The sequence below is a fragment of the Enhydra lutris genome, unplaced genomic scaffold (assembly GCF_002288905.1).
Source record: "Enhydra lutris kenyoni isolate GAN:26980312 unplaced genomic scaffold, ASM228890v2 scaffoldscaffold82, whole genome shotgun sequence".
Lineage (NCBI taxonomy): Eukaryota > Metazoa > Chordata > Mammalia > Carnivora > Mustelidae > Enhydra > Enhydra lutris.
The window spans coordinates 2894884-2905935 of record NW_019154166.1 but is presented as its reverse complement, the minus strand read 5'-3'; the positions used below and the strand labels follow the sequence as shown (position 1 = coordinate 2905935).

The following is an 11052-nucleotide window of genomic DNA, read 5'->3' as shown; positions in this document are numbered from 1 at the left end:
AGTCTCAACAAATTTAAAAAGGTTATTATCATACAAAGTATATTATTTGACCACGATGGTATTAAATTAGAAATCAATAGTAAGACCTTGAGAACATGCCCCAGTATTTGAACATCAAACAACACACTTCTAAATAACCCATGGGTCAAAGGGGAAAAAAATCACAAGGGAAATTAGAAAACATTTTGTAATATAAACACAATATACCAAAATTTGTGGGATGCAGGGAAAGCAGTACTTAAAGAGAATTTATTGATTAATTCTTATAAGAAATTTATATTTATATTTTTAACTCAAATTTTTAAAAAGGATGTAAAATCAATCATCTAAGCTTCTATTTTAAGAGGCTAGAAAAAGTAAGTAGTAAAAGGGGGAAAAAATAGCTGAACTTCTGGCCCAGACCGGTCTGGAATAGACAGATTTCTTATGCAGCTTAAACCCTGATCATTAAATATAAAACAAATACAAGAAGGTTCTGACGGATGGAGTCAAGACAGTCTGGCTAGGGATCTTGGATCCTAAGAACAACACTACAGTGAGCTTGCCAGGTTTTCTTTTTGCCCCAGAGTATCACAGACTGAGTGGTGGCCAAGCCAGCAACTTGGAAATGCCAATGGGAGCAAGCCAAAAGAGAGAGAAAGAGAGAGAGACAGTCTGCTCTCTTTAGCCAAAGGATCAGGAAAGAGGCAACCTAGCAAGACAGAAAACTTGTAGAAAATGCCTGCCTTATTCCAGCCAAACGCCATGGAGAAAACCATGGCTCTTTTGCCATTCTCCAGTAGTGGTTGAATAGGGGAGCTGGGACTTCCACCCTTAACAGGATCTTTTACCCTCCCTTTCCCCCTCCAGCAGAGGTGGTAACAGACAAGACCTAGTGGGCAACCGAGATTTACATTTTGGCCAGGTGGTAACAACCCCCCACCCCATACACACAGTAAGAACAGAGACCACATGGGCATCCTGGACTTCCACCCCACCCCCCTGGTAATGACATGGATCTTCTCCTCTGTCAGAGGAGGCTGAGTGGGAAGCTGGAACTTTCATTATCAAAAGTGGTCCAAAAAAAAAAAAAAAAAGGCCCCCACCTCACCCCAAATAGAAGCCACCTGTAGAGCAATATCAAGGCACCCTTCCCCTTCCCGCCTAGGGAAGCCTAGTGGGGAACCTGAAATCCCACCTTTGACCAGCAGTAATGAAGTACCCTTCTCCCTGTCCAAAATAGGCAGGAGTGGAGAACCAGGACCTTTACTCCCACCACGCTCTAGCAAGGAAACACTCCTTTTCTCCATGGCACAATGTCAGAGAGGGACTGCGAAAACAGATTTAAATACTATCCAGAGTCTTATGATGTAATTTTTAAAAATGTCCAGGATACAATACAAAATCCTGCAGCTACCCGGAAATCTCAAGTTGAATGAGAAAAAATACCCAGCAGATGACAACACTGAGATGACACAGCCCTTGGGATTGGGATTTTCCAATAAGGATTTTAAGGAGCATCACAAACACGCTTCAACAAGCAATTAGAAACATGCTTGAAACAAATGAAAAAATAGGTCTCTGCAAAGAAATAGAAAATATATAGAATGACTAAATGGAAATTTTAGAACTGAAAAATGCAATAACTGAAATGAAAACTCAGAGGATGGACTGAATAGCAGGCCCAGATAGTGTTACTGGTATTACTGGTGTTACTGGTTACTGGTCAAGGTTCAACCAACAAAGCAGAACCACTAAGGGATTTATTTTTTGTAGGTGGGGAGTCAGTTAAATACTCTATGTAAGACTGATGTTTCCGGGAGTGCCTGGGTGGCTCAGTGGATTAAGCCTCTGCCTTCAGCTCAGGTCATGATCTCAGGGTCCTGGGATCGAGCCCCGCATCGGGCTCTCTGCTCAGCAAGGAGCCTGCTTCCCCCTCTCTCTCTGCCTGACTCTCTGCCTGCTTGTGATCTCTCTCTGTCAAATAAATAAATAAAATCTTAAAAAAAAAAAAAGACTGATGTTTCTGTGCCTAATTCTGGAACCTGAAGTTGTTAGAGTAGGCAGTTGGGAAGGAAAGATGTGAAAGTGAGTTCAAGAACTAAACTAGAACCTACAAGGCTGAGACAAGACTCCTGAGGATGGGCTCATACCTGTGCTGGTCTCCTAGTGCCTCCAAGCCTCCAACTTTGACAGTGGGAGGGCCCTGTCTATCACCATGGAGTTGAACAGAACCTTGGCTCAGGAACTGGAGAGGTGGAAGGAGAATTTGGCAGGAATTGGAAGAACTTCGAGTTTGGGGGCTGCCCCAAGCCATCTAGGTTACCCAGCAAATAGGCAGTAATGTACATGGGCTGAAATAGTGAATAGTGAATAGTGAATAATGAACATGGCCTTGTCATTTCCAATCATGCTGTCCTGTTATAAGTTTAATGGTATTATGTCCACGAATCCTTTAATACTGCCCCTTCAAGAAGGGCTTAATTCACCTCTTCTTGAGTTTGGGCTGGGACTTAGTGACTCTCTTCTAACAAACAGAATGCAGTGGAAGTGATGATGTATGACTTTTGACACTACATCATTAAAGATTGCAGCTCTCTCCTCTTTCTTGTAGATTTTTTTGCTCTTGAATGTTCCACTTGCTATGTCATGAGAACTCTTAAACATTCCTTGGGTCCACGTGGCAAGATATTTAGACCTCCAGCAAACAGTCCTATATGGGTGAGTCTCCTAGAAGGGAGACAGGTGTAGCTCCCGCCAATACTTTGACTGCAAATTCATGAGGGATGCTGAGCTGCAGTGCCCACATTCTGTCCCTTAATCTTCGCCTGGAAGCCATGTTTGTCCAATGGAGTCAATCTCAGTAAGAATCTCAAGAGGCCACAGAGTGTTTCACAGAATAAGGTTGACAGACATGTGGTCTGCGGCACAGTCTGCAAATGATAGAGACAATACAAAAAGAAAAGAGAGGGCTTTGGACCCCAAAATTCTACCAGCAGAATGTAGGCTGAGAAAATTATACAGCTACAAACACAGGCTGCCTTTTGTGGAAAGGAAGCATGATTCAGAAGGTAGTGCTCAATGCCTCACAGGTGGAGCTCTGGAGAACATACAAATGGCCAAAAGGCACAGGAGACATGTCTTGGGGAAATGTGTTAGGAAAATCCAAATCAAAACCACAATGAGATACCACTTGCCATTGACTAAAATGGCAAGAATCCAAAAGATAAACAATAAAAGTGTTGGCCAGGATGTGGAGAGTTTGGAACACTTACATGTTACTGGTGGGAAGGTAAAGTGGCACAGCTGCTTTGAGAAACAACCTGGCAGTTCCCCCAAGAAGTTTAACATAGAGCTACCATGTGATCCAGTGAGTCCACGCCTAGTTAAACACCCTGGAGAATTGAAAACGTATGTATGAAAACTCAGACAGAAATCTTTACAACAGGGGCGCCTGGGTGGCTCAGTAGGTTAAAGCTTCTGCCTTCGGCTCGGGTCATGATCCCAGGGTCCTGGGATCGAGCCCCACATTGGGCTCTCTTCTCGGCAGGGAGCCTGCTTTCTCCTCTCTCTCTCTGCCTGCCTCTCTGCCTACTTGTGATCTCTGTCTGTCAAATAAATAAATAAAATCTTTAAAAAAAAGAAAGAAAGAAAGAAAGAAAGAAAGAAATCTTCACAACAGCATTATTCATAATGGCCCAAGGGTGGATGCGACCCCAATGTCCATGAACTTACCAATGGATTTTTTTTTATTTTTTTTATTTTTTATTTATTTATTTGTCAGAGAGAGAGAGGGAGAGAGAGCAAGCACAGGCAGACAGAATGGCAGGCAGAGGCAGAGGGAGAAGCAGGCTCCCCGATGAGCAAGGAGCCCGATGTGGGACTCGATCCCAGGACACCGGGATCATGACCTGAGCCGAAGGCAGCTGCTTAACCAACTGAGCCACCCAGGCGTCCCCCAATGGATTTTTTTAAATATGACATATCTATACAATGAGATACTATTCAGTGCTGATATGTTTTACAACAGGAATGAACCTTGAAAACATGATGCTAAGAAAAGAAGCCAGGCACAAAAAACTGTATTGATATGATGCCATTTATATGAAATGTCCAAAAAAAGCAAATGCATAGAAAGAAAGTGAACTACTAGTTTCCAAGGGCTGAAGGCAATGGGGGGATTGGGAATAATTAAAGAAGTGAAGTGTTCTGGAATTGGACAGTGGTGATGATTGCACATTGTGCATATACCAGAACGTCTGAATTATGTACTTTAAAATGGTAATTTTTAAAAAAGATTTTATTTATTTGACAGAGATCACAAGTAGGCGGAGAGGCAGGCAGAGAGAGAGAGGAGGAAGCAGGCTCCCTGCCGAGAAGAGAGCCCAATGTGGGGCTCGATCCCAGGACCCTAGGAACATAACCTGAGCCAAAGGCAGAGGTTTTAACCCACTGAGCCACCCAGGCACCCCTAAAATGGTAAATTTTATCACATATGCATTATATCTAAAACAACAACAACAACAGCCATGGAAACTTACACCTGGACAGAAATAGGACTGAATCTTTTATTTTTTTATTTATTTGACAAAGAGAGACACAAGAGAGGGAACACAAGCATTGGGAGTGGGAGAGGAAGAAGCAGGCTTCTCGCCAAGCAGGGAGCCCAATGTGGGGCTCGATCCCAGGACCCTGGAATCATAACCTGAGCCCAAGGCAGACGCTTAATGACTGAGTCACTCAGGTGCACCAGGACTGAATCAAGGAAATTTCAACATCTTCCCAGCTGGATTTCAAAACTGCTATGGACCAGTGACCCCTGTGTGTCTCTCATTCCTCCCCCACCCCAGCTGTTGTTATTGAATTATAATTAACATACAGTGTTATATCAGTTTCAAGTGTACAACATGATTTGACAATTCTCTACATTACTCAGTGTTCATTATACACCACTGTGGCCCTTTCTAAGCAGTAACGTCTGTAATGATTATCCCTTGACTGTCCCGCTGTTGTTTTCTGGATATGTGGGGAGATGGTCATGTGTCTCTATAGTTCACAGACATTCAAAGTGAGAACAACTGTGCTTCAGGCATTACATACAAAGTCTCATCTTGCATCTGGACCTAATTTAGGTGATATATGAGTTTGCTAAGGCTGCGGTAACAACGTACCATAGACTAGGCAGTTCAAGCAACAGAAATTTATTTTCTCACAGTTCTAGAGGCTAGAAGTCCAAGATCAAGTGTAATAGGTTTGGTTTCTTCTGAAAACTCTCTTACTTGGCTTGCAGTTGAATACCTTTTCGCAGGGTCCTTCCTGTGGTCATGCAAGCAGGTGCACCAGTGTGGTGAGGCTGGATCCTGCCACAAGCTCCCCTTCTTGCCCTCCCCTAACTATAACCTAGTAACTTTTAAAAGCACTAATGAAACTCCCTCATACATTTGCCTGTGTGCTCCACCCTGACCCAAATAAAGACACTTGGCTATGGGTCCTCACTCTGTCAGCTCCCCATCTGCATGGTTGAGTCTACTCTCTGGGCAGCCCTCCTATGTGGCCTCCATGTGGAATATCATGCCTCCTTCTTCTAGGACCCATGGATGTAATGAATCCTTCACTTCCATACACCTCTCTGAGTGCAAATTCCACAGTCTTATTGGAGAAATCCTTAAAGACCCCATGAGGACTTAGTTCCTCACAGCACAGTAGAATTTTGAACTTTTAGCTGATTGATGCTCTGCTGGGATGCGGATTTTCAGGGCCTTGAGAGAAGTGTATGTGTGTTGCAAGGGGAGGAATGTAAATAATTTGTGACCAGACGGTTGAATATGGTGGTTTTAATGTAATCTACAGATTCTTGATACGTTTCCCCTCCAGAGGTGAAACTTAATTCCCTTCCTCTTGAGTGTGGGGTGAACTTAATGACTGGTTTCCGACAAGTAGAATGTGGTGAATGTAAATGTATTTCTTCCAAGACTATGTCGTAAAGGACACTATTGCTTCTCCTCTTCCTCCACCTCTTCCTCCTTCCTTGCTCTTAGATCGCTCACTTTGGGGGGGGTGGCATTATCTTCAACAACCTAACAGTCCATGAAGAGGCCCTTGTGGCAAGGAACTGCCAACAGTCATAGCAATGGAAGTAGGTCCTCCAGCCCCAGTCAAGCCTGCAGATGACTCTAGCCCCAGCTGACATCTTGACTATGACCTCATGAGAGACCCTGAGCAAGAACCATTCAGCTAAGCTCTTCCAGGATTCCTGATCCCAGAAACTATGTGAGATAATGTAATGTTTATTATTTTAAGCCATTAATTTTGGGATAATTTGTTATCCAGCAGTAGATAATATACTAAGTCTTTATCAAAAGAGAGAAACTATAGACTGGAAGTATAGCCCCCTTTATTTATTTATGCTACCTGCCTAGCCTCTGTAGGCATTTGAGTTTATGACTTCTTCCAAATTACAAATTCCCTTTCTCCAAATATATATCTCTATATATCTATATATAGATATATAGATATAGATAGATCTACCTATAGATATAGATAAATAGATATAGATAGATAGATATTTGAGGTCATGACATCCCTCTGTTTGATGTCCCTTCCCCAAGGATGATTAATTCAATAAGTCCCTCGATAGATCCTTGCTACCAGGGAGAAGGAGCATAAGGGGGACCATGAGTAGGGATTTGCAGAATGCCTGTCCTGCCCAAATTTCAAGCCATTGTATCCGATTCTTTGCTCAGAATGTTTGCTTGGAGCTAAGTTAGGAATCCCACTACTGCTGGTCAGGTCTGATAAAAATAAGAATTTTAAAGGAGCCCCAACACCAAAGAGAAATTGTTCATATAAATTAGGTTGAACTCTGAAGTTGCTGGCATTTAACTGCTACAACAGCAGTATCGTGTGGTTCAACTTAATAATGTAGTTTCAACATATCCAGTCCATTCATGAGTTGTCCCTTTCCTCCCTAGCTGGCTGGCATGTGCAGAGCTATGACAAAGATCAGTTATGGCTGCTCTCTTGGAGGCCAGACTTTCTGGGCAGGATGTCTGAATCCCAATAGTCATCACCAGTCGGTGTTGCACCTGTTCGTGAGACTCAGGTTATAACCCAAAGGTGCAGTCTGTGTCTTGAGCTTAGGGCCCGACTCTAATGTTTTTCTTCTTGTCATGTTTTAGTCCTGCTGTTACAGGATGGAGAACAAGGGAGGCTTAGGAGGGGAGCGGTAGCAACCAGGGAGTCGTGGAGGTGGTAAGGATGGTGGAGGTGAAGTGGTGGTGGAGGTAGTGGTCAAGGTGAAGTTGTGATGGAGGTGAAGGCGGAGATGGTGGTACCCAGGCACAGGGCTCTAGGACTTCTCCATCACCTGATCTGGACACAGAAGGTGGGATGGCTGCCCCACGCACACAGTACAGCCACACCCCCAGATGACCTGCCTCTTTGGGCCAGTTTGCTCTTGAATTGTTTACTCTGAATAAACCAACTAGTACATAAATTATCTCTCCCTCCTGGTCACTCCCCTTGACCCACTAAACATGTCAGAATAGTGGGGACAAAGTTAAAAGAGGCTTAGCTCCTGAGAGGAGTTTCACCTGTGTCCAAGTGTGCTACGGGAGAAATTGGGCAATTCTGGGAACCCAAGGGTGCCAAAAGGCTCCTACACAGGAACGATTGGGAAACAAAGTTGTTCTTTCTCCCTTCCTCTCCTTCAAGTTGTCATCTTATCTCAACAATGATCAGACATGGTAACAAGAGACCGTTTATTCCACATTGCCCAAGCTATAAGCAAATAGGAACAAGGAGGAGAAATACTATCCTCCCTCTTTAACTCCTTGCAGTGATGGAGGCCAAGGTTGTGAGAAAAGGATGAGGACAGGGATTCGGATAAATGAGCAGAACGTGGCACCAGGATTTCCGACAAGTTTACAGAGATGCCTCCTTTCGCTCAGGATCCCGGACGTCCCTCTGGTCGCCCGAGCTGTGTGAGACAACCGGCTTCATCTCCAAGTTTTGTTTGGGGCTGGAGAAGTTGCTACAGAGCACGGTGCCAGAGGGACGGTTCAAAATCACCCTCCAGAAATGTTTATGGTTGAAGTAGCACAGGGCTGCTGAGAAATCACAAAGGGATGGGGGAGAGGAAATTTGGAGAACGGGAAAAATGTGGCCAGCTAGGTGAGGCCAAAGGAAAGAGTAATCACTAAGAATTTGTCCCTGGGAATTGCCAGGCCCCCGCCCCCCACCAGCTGCCTCCCTGTAAACTTCCTCTGTCCCAGGCACCCATGTCCCCTCCTTCCTGGGGCCCTCAGGCCACTCACCACAGGTGACATAGAGGACAAACACCAGCCAGCCTATGAAATAGCTCCAGCCGATGGGGATTGATAAATTCTTCTTCAACTCAAAGATCCATAGGTTAATAGGGAACAACATCATGGTGAAGAAAATAAGGAAAACTAGGAGACAGGAACCGGAGAGAGTTTATTCTTACCTGAGGACCCACAGGGATTTTCCTTCACCTGCTGGGATGCACCCACAGACCACCATCCACCCCTCCAACCCCACCTCTCCGGGGACGAGGAAATGGCAGAGCTCGGTTCTCAAGGACGATCAGTTCTGTTCGGCCAAACCCCTGCCGTACCCCCAAAGAAAGAAAGACGGAGAAGTGCCCAGAAAGATGTGTTTGGGGAGAAACCAATGACCATTTCCAGAGCCACGGGGTACCTTCAAAGAAGCTCATGATAGTCCCAACCCAGCTGAAGCAGGGCAGTCTTTGAAGACCGGGTATGTACGGCAGGTGCAACCAGATGGTAAAGAGAAAGCCCAGCACCAGCGTCAGGCAGAAAGTTATCACGGCCGCCCCGAAGATTGGGTGATTGATCCACAGCTTGTACCTATCTGGAGAAAACGAGAAACAGGATGAACCTAAGATTCACAAAGGGAAAAAATATATAATCGAATGACATGAGAAAAGATTAACTAAAGAAATGCACATTTTTTAAAAAAGATTTTATTTATTATTTACTTATTCAGAGAGAGAGAGAGAGAGAGAGAGAGCACAAGCAGGCGGAGGCAGAGAGAGAAGCAGGCACCCTGCCGAGCAAGGAGCCCGATGCGGGACTCGATCCCAGGACCCCAGGATCATGACCTGAGTCAAAGCCTGAGGCACCTAGGCGTCCCAAGAAATGCACATTTTAAAAAAAACATTTTTTTATTTATTTAACAGAGAGAGAGAGATCACTAGCAGGCAGAGAGGCAGGCAGAGAGAGAGGGAGACACAGACTCCCCGCTGGACAGAGAGCCCGACGTGGGGCTCGATCCCAGGACCCCGAGATCATGACCTGAGCTGAAGGCAGTGGCTTAACCCACTGAGCCATCCAGGTGCCCTGAAATGTGCATTTTAAAAACAGATTTATCTATTTATTTTAGAGAGAGAGAGCACTTGCCGGGGAAAGGTAGAGGGACAGAGAGAGAAACCCCAGCAGACTCCTCACCGAGCACATGGCCCCATGCAGGGCTTGAGCTCATGACCTGATAGGACCTGAGCAGAAATCAAGAGTCAGATGTTTAACCAACTGAGCTACCCAAGCGCTCCAGAAATGCACATGTGAGATAACAATGAAATATCATTTTCCCTCCTTAAATAAGCCAGGATTCTTTTTTTTTTTTTTAAGATTTTATTTATTTATTTGACAGAGAGAGATCACAAGAGGGCAGAGAGTCAGGCGGTGGGGAAGGGGGGGGAGCAGGCTCCCTGCTGAGCAGAGAGCCAGATGCGGGACCTGATCCCAGGACCCTGAGATCATGACCTGAGCAGAAGGCAGAGGCTTTAACCCTCTGAACCACCCAGGCGCCCCACTATCATGCTTTTTGAAAGCAACATGGAACAGTGAAGGGAGACATGGTGTTCTAAGTACAGGAACTGGCAGTGAAGGGCGACGAGAGGCTGGGAAGGAAGGAACAAGCAGGGCCTGAGACAAAAGGGAAGAAAAGAGGCTGGGGCCAGGGCCGGGGAAGGAGAGCATCCTGGGGACTCCTCCCAAAACTGGACCCTCGGGGTACACAAGCCTAGGGGAAGGCAATCCCCACCTCCCTGGGGCTCTTCTCCCCATGTAACAGGGAGAGTTGTGTGATTAAGGAGTGATTCACCAGCACTGAGAGTCTATGCCCCTTGCAACATGGTGATACCCCCAGACAAGGCTCAGAACCTTCCTGAAAGCAGTGATTTGGGTCAGGCAAAGTGATGTGGCCGGGATGGATGGGGACAGGAAGACCCATCCTTGGTCATCTCCGCTGGTGAAGCCATCTTGCAGGCCAGATCACTGCGGATGACCAGAAGGAGGGGACAAGGGCACGGGGTGACCCAGAATGACCAAGGCAGACTGGAGCCCTGGGGTGGGATGGGGCTGTGGAGGGTCTCACCTTTCCAGTTTTCTGAGTGGAAACAGCCGTTGGATCTGCAGATATGCAGGAGCCCCATGGACATGACGTGGGTGGCCGTGTAGATTCCAGCGCTGACGTTGGTGGGCCAGCGCTGGTAGAAGCGGCTTCTAGAGGGGTCCAGCCATTTCTTGGAGAACACCATGACCAGCAGCAGGGCAAAGGCGACCAGGCTGAGCTCGGAGGCCAACACCTGCGCTATCCAGCGGGAGCTGTGGGTACTTCTCCACCACAGGGGCAACACAGAGACTCTCCGGGGCTCTGAGTGCTTATCCTTGAGCCCCTGCCTGCTCCCGCTGGGCTCAGAGAATGAGTTCCGTCCCCTGGCTTCTTGTTCCCCACTCTCCTCCACCCCATCCTGTTTCTCAGCAGCCCCCTTCCCTTCCAAGTTTCCGATGTTCATCCCTTTCTTTTCCTGACGCAGGGAACTCATCCCTAAAGTCCCCTGCCCCCATCTTGCACACCCCCTGTCTCCCCCTCTCCCCTCCACCCCATCCCCCCTCTCCCTTGCTGGACTCAGTCGTCCCTCATCTTGTAAATATTTTTATGCAGCAGAGCTCTTTGCACCACAGGGCCTGGGGGCTGGGAAAGCACAACCCATTCAGTAAGACAGGGCCCCTAACTGCCGTGGAATATTCT

General features: G+C 46.3%; 1 protein-coding gene across 1 annotated transcript; it reads right to left on the bottom strand.

Annotated features, from left to right (window-relative positions):
• Positions 1–7902: 7902 nt before the first annotated feature.
• LOC111161050 (outer dense fiber of sperm tails 4) lies at positions 7903–10846 on the bottom strand. Its single transcript, XM_022524509.1, has 4 exons — positions 10396–10846; positions 8698–8871; positions 8295–8429; positions 7903–8087 (listed from the first exon to the last, which is right to left on the bottom strand). Exons 1-4 carry the CDS (start codon positions 10844–10846, stop codon positions 7903–7905), a joined length of 945 nt encoding a protein of 314 aa, XP_022380217.1.
• Between the last annotated feature and the right edge of the window lie 206 nt (positions 10847–11052).